This window comes from Microcaecilia unicolor, chromosome 9 (assembly GCF_901765095.1).
Source record: "Microcaecilia unicolor chromosome 9, aMicUni1.1, whole genome shotgun sequence".
NCBI classification, from domain to species: Eukaryota; Metazoa; Chordata; class Amphibia; order Gymnophiona; family Siphonopidae; genus Microcaecilia; species Microcaecilia unicolor.
The window spans coordinates 129,896,797-129,921,638 of NC_044039.1; the positions used below are offsets into that span (position 1 = coordinate 129,896,797).

A 24,842-nucleotide genomic window follows, 5' to 3' on the forward strand; every position below is an offset into this window, starting at 1 on the left:
TTCAATTTTGAAAACACATTAAAACTTTCATACTTAAGAAATCTGTGTTACAATCTTCTAGATAGTTAGAAGTTGTCAGTATTATTGTTCTTATTTAGTATTTCCTGGAAATGTCCAGCTTCTTCTAAACTGTGGGCAGGGAGGGGAGGAGTCAAGATGGCGGCTCAAACGGGAGACTCCGTGGTCAGCATGAGCTGAAACTCTGTTTGTTCAACCTTATTTCGCTTCTCTATATGCCGCATACTAAGAGGAAGGGGGTGGTAAAGGGTTTACTACCGTCAGCCCGATTACCTGCCCCCAGTCAGCAAACGCTTCTGCGTTATGTCTCCAGCACCCCAGCGAGAACCGGTGAGAGGGACCCCGCATTTGGATTTGTGGAAGGAGCGACATCTCCATTAGGGGTAGAGACATCGCTATCCCCACCGGACTTTAACCCACCGCTTTGTCCTGCAATCCAGCGGTCGAGTATTGAGGACGCGAAGGAACCGGAAGTCGGTGACCGAAGGGCCTCAGACGGAGGTACTCTGCCCCAGGAAGCAGATGTTACAACCATGGAACAAGCAGTTCCACAAGCGGTAACTCTACAATCCATTTGGTCAGCCATTCAACAACTGACGACTCTGGCTACAAAAACCTCTCAGGATATGACTTTGCTGGTAAATAAAATAGATGCTTTAACGTTAGCTCATGAGGATGTTAAAATAGATTTGTCTAATCAAAAAACTGAAATCTCATCTCTGAAAGCAGTAACAGATACTCTGATAAAAGATAAAATTAAGGCTTCCTTAAAATTAGAAACTCTTGAAAACTATAATAGACGTCTGAATCTACGGATTTTAAATTTTCCTGTTTCACCTGGAATCGCCCCGATTGATTTCCTGAAAAAATATTTGATGGAAGTTTTGGCTTATCCTCAATCTGCAATTCCGCCGATCAATAACATTTATTATTTACCAGAATCTAAACAATCTAAGGTGAATCCAACAGAAAAGATACAGACACCTGAACTGAATTTACAAGATTTATCAGCATTGCTAGAGGAATCTATATCAGAAGTATCAATGCGAAGGACGCTTTTGGTATCATTCGTCTTTGAGCAGGATATGAATGCCTTATTAAGACTTTACTTTAAGAATTCAAATAAAGAATTTTGTGGTCATAAAATCTGGATCTTTCCAGATGTGGTTAGATCCACACAAGATCGTAGAAAAGCATTTCTTGCCTACAGAAAGGAGGTTAAAGCATTGGGAGCTTCCTTTATATTGGCTTATCCATGCAAATGTTGTATTAAATACCTGGGAAATAAGTACATCTTTTTTGAACCAGGTCAGCTTAAAACGTTTATAGATAGTAAGAAACTGTCCAGATAGTGATTGATGAGTATTGAGAAATAGTATATAAAGCTGGGGGTATACGAGCCAGGCCATTTACGTTAATGTATTACTTTCATGTTTTTCCTTTAACTAGGTGTCTCCTCTCCCTATACAATTGTGGTCTAAGAAAGCGATTTTTCTTTTCTTTTTTGTTTATTTTGCCTATTTTTAGAGAAAGCATAATAGTTGTGGAGATTAACATTTTTTCCTTTTTGGATATGGATGAATGATGCTACTTCTCTAATTTCTTTGCTGTATTTCCGATTTATAAGTATTATCTTGTAAATTTTGAAAACTTAATAAAGAAATTCAATAACAATAAACTGTGATCCACTTAGAACTGCGAGGTATTAGTGGAACACAAGCCATATTGTCAATGTTAATGTTGTTCTCTTCTGATGCAGTTTCTTTGCAGATGGTATCTACTTTCCTCTTGAAAGTGGTTTCTCCATTTCATATCAATCAAGACATTCTTTTTCCTTTTTTCCAGAGGTCTTCATGGATTCTCAGTTACTTCAGAAGTTGAATGTCCCATTGTGTTCTTCATTACTTGGTCAATAATTTTTTTTTTCATTTTTTTGGATCATCTTTTTGTTCTATTCCAGTGTCCTTGTAAGGATTGTACTGCATCTATTTCTTCCATTGCATGCTGGATTGAAACAGCTATTGAGTCTGCCTATATTCTTCATGAGAAGATAGTGCCTCAGGGCCTTAAGGCCCATTCCAAAAGATTTCAGGCAGAGATTGACCATCCTGGGCAGAGTCCAGGGTGGTCAGTTTGGAAGACATTTGCAGAGCTGCTACATGGTCTTCTCTGCATTCTTTGGTCAAGCATTATAACCTTAATGTTTTGGCTAGGCTTGGTGCTGTGCTTTTTGAGGTGTGTCACTGGGCAATTTAGCAAAGGTAGCTTTCTAGCTACAAGATTGCCCAACTGAAAATATATCCACAATTGACACAGATACATTGACTCCTGAGGCAAGCATACCATTTGCTGAAACATGGAACCATGTTGAGTCTTTTATATCTGGTCATTGGCAATAAAGATTTTTATCTACTCAGCTTTTGGTGTTTCGCCTGGATTGGTTGCCCCATGTCCCTTTCTTACTCCTTGGGTTATATATAGCTTGTCTATACACATTGAGAAATTCAAACCATGTGCCCTCAAGGGGCAGAAAAATTCATACTGTACCTGAATGTACACCATTTTGATAGCTTCCTGGCTTGCAGGTGATATACAAGAAATTTTTTTTTAATAAAATAAAATATACAGCTTGCTCTGCAAAGGAACTGCTCTTAGCTTCTTTGTTCTCTCTTGCTTTTTGTACCTTTTCTAAGTTGCTTGGCATTAGCATACTGGAAGTTTCCTGGCTGCACCTCTTATTATAGATGGTGTTATCGGAATCTGTTTCTCTGCCTCCATCTGCTGGTAGGGGAACATAACCCTTAGTATTTGTCTAGTTGGATTCAAGGAAAGGAAATTAGCAGGCAAGGGCAAATTTCAACATTTCTGACAAAGGTCCATGCTCACTAAGTCACATATAACTCAATCACATGTGCTACCCTTTTCATATTCATGAGCAAATTTCCTTCTCTGTGTCTGAATTCATTTTCTCTAAAAAGGGTTTCCTAATAATTTCTTGTACAGTTTTACAGTGTTCAAATTCTTAACAAATCAATTTTCTAGTAATTTCACTACCTGCCCTAAGCCGGTTATACCACTGTATGCAGTCAAACAATGAAATTACATTTAACAAGAAGCCAAGGCTCCTAAGAAAAAGAACCATGTCAGGATTTTAAAAACGGAACAATGAGGTTTCATAACTTAAAATCTAACCAAAGGAAAAAAAACAGTAATTCCTACAGGAAAGTACCTATGTCAGAAATCTATAATAGGTTTTCAGGTAAATTTTTGGATTAAACAATAAAAGCACCTTATTAAAATTATGCACTGCAACTGGTTAATCAAGGTCAATATCGTCTATAAATGCTTATAACACTATAGGGCTTGGCTTAGGGATGCCCTACTAAACATTTGACTGAAATGTTTTCAATTATCCTCTTCATTAACCATTCTTACTGTATTCCTGGAGGAATTCTGTGCAAAAGTTTGGAAAATTCTGCACTGTTTATTTATAACATTTTTGCACATAATTTCCCCATCCTAAGGCCTAAAATTTCCTCCTATTTCCCTCTTCAGGCTCCAGCCTCCCCTCCCCAATGGCACACTTACCTTTTACCGCCCCCCCCCCCCCCATGGCACATTCACCTTTCTCTGCCCCCCCCCCACGTCATTGTACTCTTGGAGCTGGGTTTCATCCTCCCCCGCAGAGATCACGCATCAGAATGAGGAACCAATGCACATCAGGTCGCTTTCTCCTCCTCTGCCGGTTTAGACTTAACTGCTTATGTGAACTGCAGAACCCCTACAGTTCACATAAACAGTCTGGTCTAAGCTGGCAAAGGAGGAGGAAGTGCCCCGATACGAAGCAGTTCACAACCTCTTCCTCCTGCAGTGCGATCTCTGCAGAATAACTGCAGAATTCTGTGTGCTCTGTGGGGCAGAGGAATCCTGCGCAAGTTCTGTGCTGCGCTGTCATGCAGAAACTCCCCCAGGAGTTACCAATCAAGCACTAACCATCAACTATCACTATACTAGGCATCCTAAAAGCAGCAATATTGAGGAAAAAAAAAAGAGTTTGGTAATTCACTTGCCAATTAAAATGCACAAAAGTCAAGACCACTGGCTTTCAATATAATACATATCTGCAGTGTTGAGGAGATATTGAAATCTTTTTGCAACTTCTTTCTTGATGGCTCCTGTCTAATCACTAAAACCTCATGTACATATGGCATCAAAACATTCAATGTATGCATATGACCAAGCAACTACAGAGAGGGCTCAGAAGAAAATTATTAAGCCAGGGAATGCAAACAACACATATTGTTTAATTAATAAATGAGATATTAGGGAAAAAATGCAAAGAGAGGATCAGATAACAAATTGTCATTTTGAGGAATCTGGTCAGTACGGCTGCTTTAAATATGGCATGAGCTTCTTACTTGTGGTCTGTGTTTCAAGTTTGCTGAAGAGGTCTTTCCAGGCAGAATCTTGAAAGAAGTTGTTATACCTGTAGTCAACAGAGCCTAGGTATTTTGCAACAGGATGAGAACCTACATGGCAAGATCAATACGTGAATAAGAAACAAAACTGTCAGAATGTATCAAAAGAAACAAATCAAAATAACACACAGCACTACAAGGATTGTACAACATATACTAGAAATGTTCTCTCCTCCCCCCTCCCCATTTCTTCTCTCCCTTTCACTCTTTCAAGTTTATTAAAAGTTTACTATCTCGCCCTTTGGAAAGCCTTCAGAGTGGCTTACAATCTAAATTATAATCAAAAGGAGACAAAGTAAACAGAAAAAAGTCAAACACAATTTTGGGGGCAAGAAGAGAACTACAATATTTGATAGGACAGAAAGGGGAGAAAAGAACAAGAGGGAGAGCTACAGGTATCTTCCAAGGTTCCTTCTGGATCATTTGCTGCAGATAGAAACTTATTTATATGCATCTTTGAAAACGTGCCTTTTGAGGTCAATTTTAAATTGATCCAATGATGTCTGAAGACGAATAGAAACTGGGAGTGAATTTCAAATATATGGCCCTTGCACAGTAAGTATGACATCTCTAGTGTGCTCATGGGTTATTTCTCGATGACTTGGGACCACTATATAATTTTGTTATACTGAACGAAGTGCGCCTGCAGGACTACAAGGAATGAGATGACGGAAGAGATAAAGAGGTTGTTCCGCCTGTAGTATTTTGAAGACAAGTAACGCCAGTTTGTAGGTGATATGGTGATTAATAGGGAGCAAATGAGCTTCTTTGAGATATGGCGTAATATAGTCATATTTATGTGAATTAGTGATGAGACGAACAGCAGTGTTCAATGATCTGTAAGCAGCGTATATCTTTGACTTGAAGACCTTTATACAATGAATTACAATAGTCTAATTGCAAAACAGAAACTAGGAGTGAACATATTAAGCGCATTTGGCAAAAGTAAAGAGCAAACTGCGCATATAAGTCTTAATTTGTAGAAACAGCATTTAACAACCTGAGCAATTTATGGAATAAAAAATAAATATTCTAAGAAGTCAGACAGTCTCCATTTGGGGGACTGGTGTATTAGCAATAGACATCAGTATGGGTAAAGAAGGGCTCATTCTTTTCCCTTTTGTATCTTCTGCTAATGGAGGATGGGTCCTTGACAGTAAACAGCCTATCATTCGCCATAACAGCCCTTATCGTCTTGTGCAGGCAGGGCAAGTGGTCCTTGTCAGTAATATAACATCACTGGGCTTCTTCTTCAGGTGGCAGGACCCAATTTCCCAACCACTCTGGCAGCCCTGGACTTGCAACCTCCACTCCCAATGGCACCAGCGCTGCTGTTCTTCCTTTTGTCGCTGTGTTTCTTCCACTGTCTCCTCCAGCTTGCTGGGGTGATCCATCTGTCTTCTGGTGCTTTTGGGCATAAGGAGGAAGTGCTGGGGCCTTCTTCAAAAGCTTCCCCTTCTTGACAAACCATGAAGCAATTCCTTCTAGGGGTGTTTTTTATATCTCATACCTGCCTACAGATACCACTTCCTGGTGTTTAACTATTTATAAGATACCCTACTGATGACCAAACTACAACAAAAATATCAAAGAGAACACAGCTGAAATTTAATTAAAAAAAAAAGAACAGCACTCAATGTTTTTAGTGTACCATTACATAAAGCTAAGAAATGTCCTATAGTCAAGATCTAGTTAAAAGATGATCTGTTAAAATAATTTATTTTGTTATTCCCAAATCTTACTATTCTCACTGTGCTTACCAATCAGGCTGTGAGAAATACAGCCATTATAGGAACATCAATTAATGGGACTATTTAAAAGAAGCCTACATAAGTACATAAGTATTGCCATACTGGGAAAGACCAAAGGTCCATCAAGCCCAGCATCCTGTTTCCAACAGTGGTCAATCCAGGTCACAAATACCTGGCAAGATCCCTAAACCTTTATGGTTACTTTTATAATACTGGAAAAAAAGTCAAAATATCCCATTTTGATGTTTGTGCTTAAATAACTTTCTTTTAAGACTGTATATACATTTATCAAGTAGTACATAGCAGGGGCGTAGCCAGACAACAGATTTTAGGTGGGCCTAGGCAAGAAGTGGGTGGGCCCCAAGTGTTCTCCCCTTCACCTACCACCCAAAAAAAAATCTCAGCTGGTGGGAAAACGCTTCTTTCTACCCTGGCAGTCTGTAGCAGGCATGCACTGAAAACTGAGCATGCGCAGGTGCCGGTATCGTGGAGAATAGAGTTTTCTTTACCATCAGGGGGAAGTCTTCAGCTGGCAGAGCTTGGGATCCCCACCAGCTACCGCTAAACGTGTGCTACTGTTGGGTGGGCCTGAGCCCTAACTGGGTGGGCCCTGGCCCACCCAGGCCCACCTGTGGCTACGCCACTGGTACATAGTAGTACATTTTTAGGTTTAACAGATTTCTCTGAGTTCTGTGATGCTATTATCTTCAAGACTCCCTGCTGTTTCTAGGCACTTTTCAGCAAAACAAATACCAAACAAATTTATAAAAGTCAAATACATTAAAGAAAACTTTTCTGACTTTAGCATACTTTATTTTAGACAGCTGTGAAACTGTCCCAGCATGTGTAAGGCTAATCATGCTATCACATACAGTTGGAAACAGGAAGTTAGGGATAGCATGACATCACAAAAATTTAGGTGCCATCTGTTGAAGACTTAATTTGTATTAGCCTCTTATAAATGACCAAAATAAATCTTAAACAGAGGGATTAACCCCTTCTGTATTTTCACAAAAAGAATTCTTCAGAAGACAGCCTGTCTAAATACATAAAGATGTTATGATATGAGGTATTTATAACCCACCAACTTTCCCATAATGAGATTCAAGGCAAGGTAACAAATTTAACAATTAACAAGAGAACTGAACAACCATCAGGAATTACATATAGGCAAATATTATAAGAAAAACAAAGACTGCAAAAGCGGAATTAGCAATGACAATGGGAAAACAATTGCCATCTTTAGCATCTTCCGAAAAATTAAACAATCCTTCAAATGACAAATCTGGACAGGACGACTATTCGAAAAACGAACAACGAGAAAACAGAAAGAATGTGCAAGAACTGATTTGAATCTAACATACTTAACAGCAGTGGCGTAGCTAGGTGGGGCGCCAGGGGAGCGGCCGCTCCCCCAAACGGAGTTCTGCCGGCACCTATTTTTTTCGTCAGGTTGCACTGAAAATGTGCACCGGCGGAAGTCCGCTCTTGCTCCCCCCGCGCCGTCAACCTTGCTCAACCTGCCTCCGCTTCTTAACAGATGGAAATTCAAAAGTTAAATCCTGACATTACCAAGAAGTAAAACAATTATTTAAGGTTTTAAGTTTTTGTGACAAATCCTCAGGACAGCACCAAATAGAAGCTTAAAAACCAAGCAGAACACTAAAATAAATCCTTGCCGGAACAGGCAGACAATGTAATCTATTAAGCAAAGGTGAATCATGGTCATACTTACATTTGCAAAAGATCAATCTCACTGCAGAGGTCTGAACCAATTGAAGCTTAGCAATATACTTCGCTGTTATACTCAAATATAAAGAGTTACTGTAATCAAGTATCGATAAAATAGCCAGTTGCAGAAAATAAGAGCGCAGCAGATGAAGCTGTTAAAGTTTAAAGTAAGCCTTCTGTGCAACATTATTATTCTGAGTTTCCATGGACAGAGAAGAATCAAGGGTCACTCCCAGGACCCTGGACTCTTTCCACTTTCAGTGTATTTCCATCTTCCATGGCAATAGAATGAGGAACATACCGATGCATATTGAAACATAAAACCTTTGTTTTTTCTGCATTCAATTTGAGCCACACAGAGGTAAACCAATCTACTATTTTCTTTATGTACTAGTATAAAAGGCCCGTTTCGGTAGGCAATGAAACGGGTGCTAGCAAGGTAATCCCCCCCCCCCCCCCCCCCGCAGCGTTCTTCCTATCTCCCCTGCAGCCACCCATCTGGTCTCAGGACCCCCTCCCCACCAACCCTCCTCTGCCCCTGCAGCCACGCATGTCCAGCGACCCTTCTCTCTCCCCTGCTCCCCCTGCAGCCACCGTCCAGCGACTCTCCTCTCCCCCTGCAGCCACCCATGTCCAGCGACCCTCCTCTCCCCCTGCAGCCACCCATGTCCAACGACTCTCCTCTCCCCCTGCAGCCACCCATGTCCAGCGACCCTCCTCTCCCCCTGCAGCCACCCATGTCCAACGACTCTCCTCTCCCCCTGCAGCCACCCATGTCCAGCGACTCTCCTCTCCCCCTGCCCCCCCTGCAGCAACCCATGTCCAGCAACCCTCCTCTCCCCCTGCAGCTACCCATGTCCAGCAACCCTCCTCTCCCCCTGCAGCTACCCATGTCCAACGGCCCTCCTCTCCCCTGCCGCCCTGCAGCCACCCATGTCCAACGACCCTCCTCTCCCCTGCCGCCCTGCAGCCACCCATGTCCAACGACCCTCCTCTCCCCTGCTGCCCTGCAGCCACCCATGTCCAACAACTCTCCTCTCCTTTCCCCTTGCCCCCCCTGTAGCCACCCATGTCCAGCGACCCTCGTCTCCCCCTGCCCCCCCCTGCAGCGTCCCTTCTGTCTCCCCTGCAGCCACCCATCTGGTCTCAGGACCCCCTCCCCACCTCCCTCTTCCCTGCCCCCCCGCAGCCACCCATGTCCAGCGACCTCCCCTCCCCCCCTCCAGCCACCCATGTCCAGTGACCCTCCGCTCCCCCCTCGGCGCATCACCCAAACCCCTACCCCCCCAGCGCATAACCCAAGCCCCTACCCCCCCTCGGGCACATCAACCCCCTCGCCACCCGCAGCCGCCAATACTAACACTGTCCGGCCGCTGCTGCGACTCCTGTTGAGCAGCAGCAGCCTGTACAAAAAGAAAAAAGCCAAAAAAAGATTTTAAACCTGAAACACAGCTCCGTAGACAGCCATCTGGCATTGGCTGTCATCTCTGCAGCCGCTCCTCCTCTCCCCTCTGACGTCACTGCGCTCCTCCGGGGTCTTCCTGCAGGGGCAGTGACGTGGAGGGGAGAGGAGGAGCGGCTGCAGTGACGACAGCCAATGCCAGATGGCTGTCTACGGAGCCGCGTTTCAGGTTAAAAATCTTTTTTTTTTGGCTTTTTTCTTTTTGTACCAGCCGCTGCTGCTCCACAGGAGAAGCAGCAGTGGCCGGACAGCGTTAGTATTGGCGGCTGCGGGTGGCGAGGGAGTTGATATACCCAAGAGGGGGGTGGTAGGGGCTTTGGTGATGCACCGGGGGGAGGGTCTTGGGTGATGCGTCGGGGGGGGGGGGGGGGGGGCTTGGGGGTGGCGCGGAGGGGGGGCACTGAGAGCTGATTGGTAGGCAGGGGGAGGAGTAGGGAAACACGCTCCATGTGTTTCCCTACTCCTCCCCTTGCCTGGCTCGCGGTTTTGCAGGGCAGGGGCTTGGATGTTGCGCCGAGGGGGGGGGGTCACTGACAGCTGTTTCCCAGGCAGGGGGAGGAGCTGGAATCAGCTGTCAGTGACATCACTGACGTCAGTGCATTCTAAACTGCCTAGCAGACCACTTCCGAGGGAGCCACAGTCCCAGGCACATTAGAACGTTGGAGGTGAGAATTATTATATAGGAAGTGTAAACAGTAGAAGACAGACAAGATCATCATAAAAGCTTAAGCTCCTCTGAGGATCTTCCAGTTTTAACTCGTATAAAATATAATGGAATATAAAAAAAACAGTTATTGAAATTTACCTAGGGGGATGATCAGAAACCTCATGTATCCAAGCCAGTCAGGGGTTTTGTGAGACAGCTGCTCCACAAAGAGTCTCAGAACTGCACTGAGATAATTCTGGGCTCCTGCTACAGCAATTTTAACTGGATTTGGAGGCTGGGAATTGCAATTACAACTGAAAGAAAAAACAAAAAAAAATAGCACAGGGGAATATGTTTATTTAAAAACTTGTTATACTGCTTAACTTTTCCAGACCAAAGCAGTTTGCAATATAAAATCTATTATAACAAGAAAACAACTCCATGCTTTCCCCATCCTTATTTTACAGATGAGCACCAAATCAATTATTTCAGCAATGAAATTCTAAAAAATAAAATTACTATATTATCTAAACACCAAACTATACAGATGGTGTTACTTCAAAGCCCTTGTCTATGAAATTGTCTATCAAATTGAACGGAGAAACTTACCATTCACCAACATATAAGGAAAAAGTGAAAAACTGCCCGGAAAAATTATATTAAGGACCTGGGTGTTTCTCTAGTAAGAAAGTAGAGAAAAACACAAGTACTCCTCTCAACAGCAAGGGTGCCCAGAAAGACAAGCTTCAGTCTTCCACCACATTACTAGGTAAGTGAATGGCTATATAAATGTAAGAACATATAGAAACACAGAAACATTAAGAGCTATGAAATGGCATAAGAAATGTAGCTCAACCCATTCACTAAAGATATCCTGAAAATAAATCTTCCTGATGACATTTTATTTAAAACATGTTCAGAAGATAAGCTTTCTCCTGATCACATCCTGAAAAGTGGCTCTCTGTGGTGTACAGTTAGCTAAGGCTCCATATACAAGTGAAATATTGCTTTAGAACACCAAGCCAAAAGAAAAATAACAGCCTGTCTTCTTACAATCCAACTGAATCAACATTTCCTTTATCATCAACAATTTCTGAATAGCAAAAACCATCTTTAACCAAGTTCCTTTAAAATAAATATCTGCATCTGTAGTCTAATAGGGCACCTATACTTGCAATTCTCATTTCATGTTAATAATAAAGTGGGAAGATGGGCATCTACCTTCTCTGAAGCAATGAATACCCTGTGTTATGATAATTTCTTCATGCAAAAACATGGCATATAATGTGCACAGAACATGTAGAAAAAGCATTTGTTGATTGTTATAATGAAGTAGTGTTAGTGGTTTTCTGTTACTATTATGTAAACTGCATTTTACAATCCGAGGTGTGAAAAAGAAGGGCATACCTTTCTAAACAGCATCCCTGCAGGGCTGCTTCTTACTGATTCAGATATGAATTTCATTGTCTTTGTTGTAAATTTAGTCTGAAACCTTCTCTCTGAAATTTATTATGGATGCTATTATTGCCAACTACTGGTGAAGCATGCCATTACATGTTACCATTGGACAATATAGTTAAACTGTAAAATCCATCCTTTGGAATCTTTTGACAGTGACATCTAAAAGTGTGATATATAGGTTTCATTTTTTTTATTCTTTCTAAATGAAGAGAATTTTCGGATATCACTCCATTCAAACAACGACATGCAGAATGGAAAGAGTTCCACGAGCTATGCTCAGCATGCTTTTCCTACTTGTTGTGTGTACAGTTTCTTTTGCAGGGTACACAATTTTTTGCATTAAGAAATTACTATAAAGCAAAGTTTCTTACCTGTAGCAGGTGTTCTCCAAGGACAGCAGGCATATATTCTCATATGTGGGTAACACCATCCACAGAGCCAGCTGCGGACACTGCCATAGTGCACTGTCACTTTAAAACTTTGAGGCAGTGCCCCCCCACCGCATATACATGGGTGACTTTCCACCTGATGCTTAAGCACGCCAGCAGTACAATACTAAAGCTAAAAAGACAATTCCAAAGGGGGAGGGGGTAAAGCAGGCATGATATTCTCACATGTGGGATTCATTAGCTACCAGGCTCACAAGATAAAAATGAAACCTGGCAACCAAACAGAAAGTGAGAATAGTAGGAAAAAAGGGTCTGGAGGGCAAAGTTGACTTACGTAGTAAAATGATTTTGCATAACTGCTTGTCCAAACCTGCTAACCCACTAGAATGCTGCTCCAGATAGTAGTGAGCAGTGAAGGTGTGGACAGAAGACCATGTTGCTGCCTTGAAAATTTCTTCAATTGGCGCACAGCGGAAATGGGCTCCTGAAGCCTCCATGGCTCTTACATTGTGAACAATGACACAGCCATGAAGGGTCAAGCCAGCCAAGTACAGATAAGTACATTTGGTGTTCAGAATCTCTAATCTGTTAGGACTGAAGGATACAAAAACCTGGAAGGACTTCCTAGGAAGTTTTGTACACTCAAGATAATATGCTAATGCCTGCTTGAAGTCTAAAGTAAGCAGTGTTGCTTCTTCAGGATGAGAGAGCGACTTAGGGAAAAAGACAAGAAGTACAATGGACTGAATGAGGTGGAAATCTGATACCACTTTAGGGAGAATTTGGGGTGAGTTCGGAGAACAACCATGTCGTGGTAGAACTTGGTGTAAGGAGGGTCTGCAACAAAGGCTTGAAGTTCGCTTACTCTTCTGGCAGAAGAAAGTGCTATTAAGAACAATACTTTATATGTGAGTAACTTCACGGAAAAGGGATGGATGGAGTGGTTCAAATGAAGGTCTCATGAGAGCTGCAAGGATGACACTGAGATCCTATGCCACCAGAGGTGGTCTGATACAAGGTTTGGCATGAAAACATTTTCATGAATCTATTAAGGGATGAACAGAAATTGGCTTATCAATTCTAGAATGAAAAGCGCTAATAGCATGTAAGGTTTGAGACCAGAATTGGAAAGATGGAGGAGATACTCCATAAGGATTGGGAGAAAGCACCTAGCAGGGTCGAGGGCTCTGGCTGTACACCAGAAGAAACTCTTCTCCTCTGAAATGGTAACATTTCGGTGTAGAAGGGTTCCTAGAGGCTAACAGCATTCTTGAAACTCCTCCTGGAAAAGTTTAAGGAACTTAAGTTTATGTCATCAAAAACCAAGCAGTCAGGGCCAGAGAGCATGGGTCTGAGTGGAGGAGAGACCTCCCTCATTCTGTGTTATTAGGGCTGAAAAAGGATCTAACCTCAATGGTTCCTTGGACGATAATTCCAGGAGACGAGGGAACCAAATTTTATGTGGCCAGTAGGGAGAAATTAGGATCATGGTCCATTGGTCTCAACGTAGTTTGAGAAGAGTTTTTCCTATGAAAGGCAGTGGGGGAAAGACATACAGAAGATCTGTTCCCCAGCAGAGTAAGAAAGCATCTGTGGCTACACGGTTGGGAGCATAGAGTCTGGAACAAAAGCAAGGAAGCTGGTTCTGAGAAGAAGGAAGCAGGTCTATCACTGGGGTTCCCCACTGTTGGAATATTCAACAAGCTACAGGCAAGCTGAGTTACCATTTGTGAGGCTGAAGGACTCTGCTCAATTTGTCTGCCATCACATTCTGTTTGCCGGCTAGGTAAATAGCTCTAATAGAGATGTTTCGAGAGACAGACCAAGTCTATATCTGGATTGTTTGTCAACAAAGATGGTAAGAACCTGTTCCTCCTTGTTTGTTGAGGTAATACACTGCAACCTGGTTGACTGTGTGAACGAGCATTATCTGATCAAGTATGCAGTCATGGAAAGTTTTGAGGGTGTTTCAGACTGCTCACAATTACAGAAGATTGATATGTCATTTCTCCCATGGAGACCAAGACCCTTGTGTGTGGAGACCCTCAAGGTGCGCACCTCAACCTACTATGGAGACATTCGTGGTGAGGGCTTTGTGATGTAGAAGGGGTTGAAATGGATGTCCCCTGGTAAGATTCTGAGATACCATCTACCACAGTAGAGAGTGGTGTAGCTGTGGTGTAACTTAAATAGGGGCCAAGAGCAATCCTGTGGCTTGAGACCACTGAGAGAACAGTGTCCACTGAGGAATTTGGAAGTGGAGTCAAACCAATGAGGTTATATGGACTGTTGAAGCCGTGTGACCGAGTAGAAGGAGCATCTGATGAACAGATACCTAGTGGGATTTGGAAACCTGAGAGGAGTGATGCATTGTTGTTGTTTGCTCTCAATGAACTATAAGGCCTGAACAGGTTGAAGATGTGATTTGGGGGCATTTATCACAAAGCTGAGGAGCCTTACGGTGGATTGAACTGAGGTCTGTACCACCTCTCGGGAGGCTGCCTTGATTAAACAGTCATCAAGGTAGTGGTAGATGTGTATGCCCTACCTGCAGAGTTGCAGCTACCACTGTCAGGCACTTCATGAAGACTCATGAGACTGAAGCCAAGCCAAACAGCAACACTTTGTACTGATAACGAAGAGTCCCACAGCAGAAGTGGAGGAACTTTCTGTGCGCAGGAAGAATTGGTATGTGTTTGTATGCCAGTCATTCAGTTGTATCATGGGAGAAGTATTTTCAGGGAAACATGCAAAATTTTTCTTCTAGTAGAAATTTGTTTAAATCTCACAAGTCGAGAATTGGTTGGTCCCCCATCCCCCCATATGTATTGGTAGAAGAAAGTATCTGGAGTAGAACCCCCGACCCCTTTCTGGCGGAGGAACTGGTTTTTACTGAATTCTGCCACAGGAGGCCAGAGAGCTCCTCTCAAAGTACTGTCATTTGGAGGAAGCTGAAACAAGACTTCCTTGGTGGATGGTCAGGAGGTCTTTTTTCCCCAACATACAGCTTAACCATGTTGGATGATACGTAGCACCTAATAGTAGGAAGTTATGAGCGGCCACCTCTGTTGAAAGAGCATAAGTCAGCCTCCTACTGGTAAGTCGCTCGGCACAGACAACTGTATGGTGGCAATCCTCTCTAGGAAGGAGTTAAAAACCGAGATTTTTGTTCCCCACTGCTGCCATGAACACGAGCCTTGGGGTGTAGTCCTTTGAGGGAGAAGAGGAGTGGGAGTGTAATGATGTTTAGACGTATAGTAATTGGAGTGTCGAAAACCTCCTGCGAATTTTCTATAAGAGGCAGCAGAAGTCTGTGGCCTGGACAGAGCTTTAATGGTATCTGTATGATTTTAATTAGGTCGGCCACTTCCTCAACTTTGTCACCAAATAAGTTATCTCCATGACGAGGGAAATGTGAGAAGAGACATCAAAGGCAAAGGATGGTCTCCCCAGATATTTGTGACAACATAGAACTTTCCTGTGAAGCTTCAGGAACTCATCAGCCTTTTCATGAGGAAGAAAGTCTGCAAAGGAGAGAGTACTTTGTATTAGAGGCTTTAAGTAAATTGTGGAATAAAGTTGATTAATATGTGATTGATTAGCATTAAGGCCTGAAAAGTTCTTCTGCCAAAAGAATCTAATGTTCTAGATTCTCTGCCTGGAGGAGCAGAAGCATGGGATCTTATACTGCAAGTACATTTTAAAGCATATTCCACAACTAAGGAATGATGAGGTAAATGCAGTGCTTTTTTTGTGCCGGTACGCAACGGTACGGCGTACCGGCACCTTTTTTTTTTGCTCCCCCCGCCCCGTGAGTCCATGTCCCGCACGCAGTGCCAGCCCCCATTTCCGGCCGCTGCTGCTGCTGCTTCTCCTGTTGAGCAGCAGCGGCCGCTACACAAAGAAAAAGATTTAAAAAAAAACTTCAAACCTGGCTGAAACGCTGCACCCCGGCACTGTAGACAGCCATTAAGCATTGGCTGTTGCCCCGCAGCCGCTCCTCCTCTTGCCTCTACGTCACTGCGCTCCTCCGGGGTCTTCCTCCAGGGGCAGTGACGTAGAGGCAAGAGGAGGAGCAGCTGCGGGGCAACAGCCAATGCCTAATGGCTGTCTACAGTGCCGGGGTGGCGAGTTTCAGCCAGGTTTCAATTTTTTTTTAATCTTCTTTTTCTTTGTGTAGCGGCCGCTGCTGCTCAACAACAGGAGAAGCAGCAGCGGCCGGAAATAGGGGCTGGTGCCGCGTGCGTCGCGTCTTCGCGCCGTTCGCGCCAAACTTGGCAGGGAGAGGGAATCCAACAGAGGGAAGGATTGGAGAGAGGGAAAACAACAGAGGGAAGAATTGGGGAGAGAGAGAGAAAGAGGGAAAACAACAGAGGGAAGGATTGGGGAGAGAGAGAAAGAGGGAAAACAGGGAAGGATTGGGGAGAGAGAGAGGGAAAAACAGATGGAAGGATGGGGAGAGAGAGGGAAAAACAGATGGAAGGATTGGGGAGAGAGGGGAAAACAGATGGAAGGATGGGGATAGAGAGAGAGGGAAAACAGGGAAGGATTGGGGAGAGAGAGAAAGGGAAAACAGAGGGAAGGATTGGGGAGAGAGGGAAAAACAGATGGAAGGATGGGGAGAGAGGGAAAAACAGATGGAAGGATTGGGGAGAGAGGGGAAAACAGATGGAAGGATGGGGATAGAGAGAGAGGGAAAACAGGGAAGGATTGGGGAGAGAGAGAAAGGGAAAACAGAGGGAAGGATTGGGGAGAGAGGGAAAAACAGATGGAAGGATGGGGAGAGAGAGGGAAAAACAGATGGAAGGATTGGGGAGAGAGGGGAAAACAGATGGAAGGATGGGGATAGAGAGAGAGGGAAAACAGGGAAGGATTGGGGAGAGAGAGAAAGGGAAAACAGAGGGAAGGATTGGGGAGAGAGGGAAAAACAGATGGAAGGATGGGGAGAGAGAGGGAAAAACAGATGGAAGGATTGGGGAGAGAGGGGAAAACAGATGGAAGGATGGGGATAGAGAGAGAGGGAAAACAGGGAAGGATTGGGGAGAGAGAGAAAGGGAAAACAGAGGGAAGGATTGGGGAGAGAGGGAAAAACAGATGGAAGGATGGGGAGAGAGAGGGAAAAACAGATGGAAGGATTGGGGAGAGGGGAAAACAGATGGAAGGATGGGGATAGAGAGAGAGGGAAAACAGGGAAGGATTGGGGAGAGAGAGAAAGGGAAAACAGAGGGAAGGATTGGGGAGAGAGGGAAAAACAGATGGAAGGATGGGGAGAGAGGGAAAAACAGATGGAAGGATTGGGGAGAGAGGGGAAAACAGATGGAAGGATGGGGATAGAGAGAGAGGGAAAACAGGGAAGGATTGGGGAGAGAGAGAAAGGGAAAACAGAGGGAAGGATTGGGGAGAGAGGGAAAAACAGATGGAAGGATGGGGAGAGAGAGGGAAAAACAGATGGAAGGATTGGGGAGAGAGGGGAAAACAGATGGAAGGATGGGGATAGAGAGAGAGGGAAAACAGGGAAGGATTGGGGAGAGAGAGAAAGGGAAAACAGAGGGAAGGATTGGGGAGAGAGGGAAAAACAGATGGAAGGATGGGGAGAGAGAGGGGGAAAACAGATGGAAGGATGGGGAGAGAGAGAGGGAAGATGCTGGATGGAAGAATGCAGAAAGAAATAGGGGAGACACTGGAAGGATGGGGAGAGAAAGCAGAGCTGCTGGATGGAAAAGGGGAATAGAGAAAGACTGGAGAATAAGAGGAAGGGGCATGGGGAGAACAAGGGTGAGGAAAAGATGAAAAGCCACAGGTAGATGAAGGACATTAAAGAATGGATAGTAAGAATGAATTAAATCTGGACAGAGAGAGAGCCTGAAAAATATTGAAGAAAGCAAAGAAAAAGGAGACAAAAATGACAAATGGCACAGAAGAGTTAAGCGAAAAGAAAGCAGAATCACAGACTGGGACCAATATGGAAAGAAAAACAGTCACCAGACAACAAAGGTAGAAAAAAATCATTTTATTTTCATTTTAGTGTTTGTAATTATGTCCAATTTGAGAATTTACATTGGCTGTCTTATTTTGCACTGGGTATACTGGAGCTGTAAGAGCTTACAGAGATTATTTATAATGAAAAAAATCACGTTATTTTTTTCTCCTATAGTACTATAATATTTTCAATGATGTCTGTTTATATGCGCCATGGCTGGTATAGGGGGTGTGGTTAATGTGGGTGTGGCTATCAGGGGTGGAGCCATATGTGGTGACCCCGCCCATAATGAGTACCGGCACCTTTTTTTCTACAAAAAAAGCACTGGGTAAATGAGTTTTTTTTTTTCCAACCCAGTACATTACTGTATCCTGTACCTTGTATCAATTTTCTTTAGAGCAACTTCAACGGTCAGTGGAGTCTCCCAATTTTTGATCAAAATATTCTTCATAATAGTATGAAGCAGAAAAGTGATTCCTTCTCTAGGAGAGTCAGGATCTAGAATCTCAAAGAGCTCTGAACCAGGTTCTTCCTCTGTCTCCAATTTGAAAGGTATGACTTGGGCCATTTAACAGACAAAGCCAGGAAAGGATATACTTTCTGGAGGAGACATATGTCTCTGAGGTGGCGAAGAAAGGCTCAGATGGAATTCCAAAGGCCTCCTCAGCTGAGAGGTCCTGTGGATCCTGCTCTGTTTCCCAGGAGAGGTCAGACTTCAAGTATTGTTCTTGGGAAGTACGTGGAAGAGTGTGTCAACTAGAGCATTGGCTCTATGACAAGGTGCGTCAAGGCAGATGAGTCTCCAAGGCTGGAGAAAGTTCCTCTGCTGATGAAGACGCATGTGTTTGGTCGGGTTCCTGGTGCCCCCCGGTGTGTGGGGACTCTCCCGTGACTCTCTTTGTAATGTACTGATGGGCTGGGCTGAGGCTGGCACAGGCACACTGTAAGCCTGTATAGACTGCAAATGAAGTAGCCCTGAGAGCTCCTCTTTGAACATAGATTTTGTCCTGTAGAGTAGGTGTGGTACCGGCTGAGAAAGAAGTGTGGATGCAGCCTGAATTGTAGCCTGTGCAGGAGTAGCAGATTTGAAGGCCTCGAAGACTCTCAATAAGAAAGAAGTTGGAGAGGAGGAGAGCGATCACTGTGGCATGGACAACTTCCTGTACATCGAGGATGTTGATGCAGGGAAGGCGTTGTTAGAGTACCTGGAGGGAGAATGATGGTGATGCTTCTTAGGTTTTCTTATGCTGCAGGTCCCTTGATGTATGCAGCACCAACGAAGATAACGTAAAGTCATGCGGTTGTGGCACTGAGTCCAACTTCAGACCCTCTTGATGTCGTGTCGGTGCACCCGAATGTCGATGCCAACGCAGGTTCCGTGTCAAGTGCAAAATCTCCTGCCATGCTTGATGTAGGTGCCAATGCAGAAGCAAAATGTTTTTCACGCTGGACTCTGCGGGCTTTAAGCATCCTCATTTGCATGTGTAGGCAGAGGCCAGACTGTATGTCCTGGTGCTCCGGACCCAAGCACTGAACACACCAGTTATGGGGGTCTGTACCTGAAATGGTTCCACTGCATTGAGCACACTTTTTTTTTAAAGCCACTCGGCACCCTCGCAGACATGGAAGGAAAAATGCGTGATGGAAGGATGAAAGGCTCGATGGCCTGGGGAACTCGAGTAGTCACGTACCGAAAATGGTTGCTTCCAGGGCAAAAAAAGGGTTCAGAGGCCCAAGGACTGAAAAAATTTAAAATGAAAAATAATTTGAAAATGAATAAATTGAACAAAATTAATAGAGAAAAAGAAGAAAATGAAACAAAATATCCCGAAAAAGGGAAAGCATCGAAAGGCAAAGTTTGATGCGCCGTTAGGTATTATTAGGAAAGGAATGGAGAACAAAAATGAGGATGTTATAATACCTTTGTATCGCTCCATAGTGCAACTGCACCTCAAATATTGTGTGCAACTCTGGTCACCGCATCTCAAAAAAATATAGTGGAATTAGAAAAGGTACAGAGAAGGGCGACAAAATGATAAAGGGGATGGGACAACTTCCCTATGAGGAAAGGCTAAAGTAGCTAGGGCTCATCAGCTTGGAGAAAAGACGGCTGAGGGGAGATATGATAGAGGTCTATAAAATAATAAGTGGAGTGGAATGGGTAGACATGAATTTACTCATTCCAAAAATACTAGGACTAGGGGGAACACAATGAAGCTACAAAGTAGTAAATTTAAAACAAATCGGAAAAAATGTTTCTTCACTCAACGTGTAATTAAACTCTGGAATTCATTGCCAGAGAATGTGGTAAAAGCAGTTAGCTTAGTGGGGTTTAAAAAAGGTTTGGATAACTTCCTAAAAGAAAAGTCCATAAGCCATTAGTAAGATGGACTTGGGGAAAATCCACTGCTTATTCAAGATAAGCAGCACAAAATGTATTGTATTGTTTTGGGATCTTGCCAGGAACTTGTAACCTGGATTGGCCACTGTTGGAAAAAGGATACTGGGCTTGATGGACCTTTGGTCTGTCCCGGTATGGCAATTCTTATGTACTTATGTGGAGAGATTAGAAAAGCAACCTCTCTGTTCAGCGGATAATGCTAGACTGTTGGTTCTACGCTCAAGCGTCGGGTGGGAAGGCACCCACGCATGCGCAGTTGGGGCACTGCCTCAAAGTTTTAAAGTGACAGTGCACTATGGCAGTGTCCACACTGAGCTCCATGGATAACGTCACCCACACGTGAGAATATCATACAATCACAGGTAAATCGCCCTGTTAGACTACAGATGTAGATATTTTCCCAACTATAATCTATTCAGGTGGGATAGCAATGGCAAAAAAGGAGGAAGAGTAGCTCTCTGTCAAAACCTTAAAACAGTTGAAATACAGCAGGCATGGGGGAAGGAGTAAGCCCCGTGGATTGTATTGGAAAAAGATGGCATTTTCATCCACACTGGTGTAGTCTACAGACCCCCATCTCAAATAGAAGAGATAGACAGGTATTTGATAAATGATACTATAAAGGTGGGAACGAAAGAGGAAATGGTACTGGGTGACTTTAATCAATCGACTGTGGACTGGAATATCCCATCATTAAATCTGTGAAAAAAAAAGAAAGATTATGGATGCCAAAGAAGGGGCTTCGCTCAGACAAATGGTGTAGGAACCCACTAGGGGAGCATCTATGCTAGATCCAGTACTCATGAATTGAGAAAATATATCTAATGTCCAGGTGGGCACCCACTTGATGACAGTGATCACTACTTGGTGTGGTCAGATACAAAAGCTAAGGAGGCATCTAAAACACACCAAACTCAAAGTTCTGGATTTCAAATATGATGGCTTTTGTAAAATGGGAAAGTATCTGAAGGAGGAGTTGGGAGGGCAGAAGGAAATAAGGGATGTGGAAAGAAAGCAGGCTAAACTGAAAAGGGCTACCTATAAAAGATTAAAAGGGAGAAGACATTGCTCTCCATAGTAGTAGCAGCAAAAATCAAGAAAAAAAAAAAAGATAGTGTTCACTACAGAAGATCCATGGGTACAGGGAGGAGGAAAGAGGGGCATTTGCTTCTCCTCCCCCCCCCCCCCCCCCCCCCCCCCCCCCCCCCCCCCCCCCCCCCCCCACCAGATTCTTATCATCATCACCTTTCCTATTACTAGCTGCTCCACAGAAAGCTCTGTTGGGTAATGCAAAAAAAACTTACTTTACCCCTCCCACCTCCCTTGTAGAAATTCCTCCCTACACCACTGAGATCATCACAAACAATGTGTGGAATATGATAGAAAAGTGAAAATGCTCAATGAAATACTTCTGTTCAGTGTTCACAGAAGAAAAACATGAAAAAGGTCCACAGATGACTGACAAAGATACATATGGGAATGGCTTAGATAACATACATTAACAAACTAGTGTTCATGAAGCTTGCAAAACAATCTCTATAGCAGAGTAATAAAAAGAGATAGGTAGGTAGAGAAAATATTAACTAATATTTTCTCTATCAATACTCTGTAATCCATATTATTATGTAAGCCGCATTGAACCTGCTTTGAGTGGGAAAGCGCGGGGTACAAATGTAATAATAAATAAAGTGGGCAAAACCATGGGACTGATGAGATATATCCCAGGATACTAAAGAAGCTAAGAGAGGTATTAGAGGGTCCTCTAGAGGATGTGCTTAATAGATTTTAAGAAATGGAGGAAGTTCCACATGACTGGAAAAAAGCTGATGTGGTCCTTTGCAAAAGTGAGAACAGAGTAGGGATGGGAAAGTACAAACGGGTACGTCTTACCTCAGTGTGGGTAAGATAATGGAGATGCTGCTGAAGAAATAATGAACTTTCTATAATTCATTGCCATACAAGATCCAAGGCAACATGGTTTCACCAAAGGTAGATCACATCAAAGAAATTTGATTGGGTGACAAAAACTGGATCAAGGACACACACTGGATTTGATCTATTTAGATTACAGCAAAGCCTTTGATCTTGCTCCTCATTAGAGCCCTAAGAATAAACTGAGCAGCTTGATGATGAGATCCAAAGTAGTTAATTGACAGAAGACAGGTGGTGATGGTAAATGGAAGAAAAAGGTGACTAGTGGTATGCTTTAGGGATCCATCTTCGGGCCTGTTCTGTTCAGTATTTTGGTGAGCAATATTGAAGGATTAGAAGGAAATGGGTGCATTTTTGCGGATGAAACAACGATTAGCAACAGAGTGGATAACATGAAGGGAATGAAAAGCAACAGAAGTGATCTACAAAAATAAGAAGCATGGGCTAATTATTGGTGGTTAAGATTTAAAGCGAATGCTACATACCTGTAGAAGGTATTCTCCGAGGACAGCAGGCTGATTGTTCTCACTGATGGGTGACGTCCACGGCAGCCCCTCCAATCGGAATCTTCACTAGCAAAAGCCTTTGCTAGCCCTCGCGCGCCCATGCGCACCGCGCATGCGCGGCCATCTTCCCGCTCGAAACCGGCTCGTGCCGGCCAGTCTCATATGTAGCAAGACAAAGAGAAGGGAAGACACAACTCCAAAAGGGGAGGCGGGCGGGTTTGTGAGAACAATCAGCCTGCTGTCCTCGGAGAATACCTTCTACAGGTATGAAGCATTCGCTTTCTCTGAGGACAAGCAGGCTGCTTGTTCTCACTGATGGGGTATCCCTAGCCCCCAGGCTCACTCAAAACAACAAACATGGTCAATTGGACCTCGCAACGGCGAGGACATAACTGAGATTGACCTAACAATTTTTCCAACTAACTGAGAGTGTAGCCTGGAACAGAAAAAACATGGGCCTAGGGGGGTGGAGTTGGATTCTAAACCCCGAACAGATTCTGAAGCACTGACAGCCTGGGCGTAAGTGAAGGAAATGCAATCTGCTAGCCAATTGGATATGGTGCGTTTCCCCACAGCCACTCCCCTCCTGTTGGGATCAAAAGAAACAAACAATTGGGCGGACTGTCTGTTGGGCTGTGTCCGCTCCAGATAGAAGGCCAATGCTCTTTTGCAGTCCAATGTGTGCAGCTGACGTTCAGCAGGGCAGGAATGAGGACGGGGAAAGAATGTTGGCAAGACAATTGACTGGTTCAGATGGAACTCCGACACAACCTTTGGCAAGAACTTAGGGTGAGTGCGGAGGACTACTCTGTTATGATGAAATTTGGTGTAAGGGGCCTGGGCTACCAAGGCCTGCAGCTCACTGACTCTACGAGCTGAAGTAACTGCCACCAAGAAAATGACCTTCCAGGTCAAGTACTTCAGATGGCAGGAGTTCAGTGGCTCAAAAGGAGGTTTCATCAGCTGGGTGAGAACGACATTGAGATCCCATGACACTGTAGGAGGTTTGACAGGGGGCTTTGACAAAAGCAAACCTCTCATGAAGCGAACAACTAAAGGCTGTCCTGAGATCAGCTTACCTTCCACACGGTAATGGTATGCACTGATTGCGCTAAGGTGAACCCTTACAGAGTTGGTCTTGAGACCAGACTCAGACAAGTGCAGAAGGTATTCAAGCAGGGTCTGTGTAGGACAAGAGCGAGGATCTAGGGCCTTGCTGTCACACCAGACGGCAAACCTCCTCCATAGAAAGAAGTAACTCCTCTTAGTGGAATCTTTCCTGGACGCAAGCAAGATGCGGGAGACACCCTCTGACAGACCCAAAGAGGCAAAGTCTACGCTCTCAACATCCAGGCCGTGAGAGCCAGGGACCGGAGGCTGGGATGCAGAAGTGCCCCTTCGTTCTGTGTGATGAGGGTCGGAAAACACTCCAATCTCCACGGTTCTTCGGAGGATAACTCCAGAAGAAGAGGGAACCAGATCTGACGCGGCCAAAAGGGAGCAATCAGAATCATGGTGCCTCGGTCTTACTTGAGTTTCAACAAAGTCTTCCCCACCAGAGGTATGGGAGGATAAGCATACAGTAGACCTTCCCCCCAGTCCAGGAGGAAGGCATCTGATGCCAGTCTGCCGTGGGCCTGTAGCCTGGAACAGAACTGAGGGACCTTATGGTTGGCTCGAGAAGCGAAGAGATCTACCAAGGGGGTGCCCCACACTTGGAAGATCTGGTGCACCACTCGGGAGTTGAGCGACCACTCGTGAGGTTGCATGATCCTGCTCAACCTGTCGGCCAGACTGTTGTTTACGCCTGCCAGGTATGTGGCTTGGAGCACCATGCCGTGGCGGCGAGCCCAGAGCCACATGCTGACGGCTTCCTGACACAGGGGTCGAGATCCGGTGCCCCCCTGCTTGTTGATGTAATACATGGCAACCTGGTTGTCTGTCTGAATTTGGATAATTTGGTGGAACAGCCGATCTCTGAAAGCCTTCAGAGCGTTCCAGACCGCTCGTAACTCCAGGAGATTGATCTGCAGATCGCGTTCCTGGAGGGACCAGCTTCCTTGGGTGTGAAGCCCATCGACATGAGC

The 24,842-nt window shown here is 44.2% G+C and overlaps 1 protein-coding gene across 1 annotated transcript in view; it reads right to left on the reverse strand.

Moving 5' to 3' along the window:
- PACS2 (phosphofurin acidic cluster sorting protein 2) overlaps positions 1-24,842 on the reverse strand; it is a 550,048-nt gene that overhangs the window by 75,092 nt on the left and 450,114 nt on the right. The window contains exons 16-17 of the mRNA XM_030213995.1: positions 10,246-10,400; positions 4,437-4,547 (exon numbers count right to left, since the gene is read on the reverse strand). Coding sequence (XP_030069855.1) covers positions 4,437-4,547; positions 10,246-10,400 — 266 coding nt within the window. The remainder of the gene's footprint in view (positions 1-4,436; positions 4,548-10,245; positions 10,401-24,842) is intronic.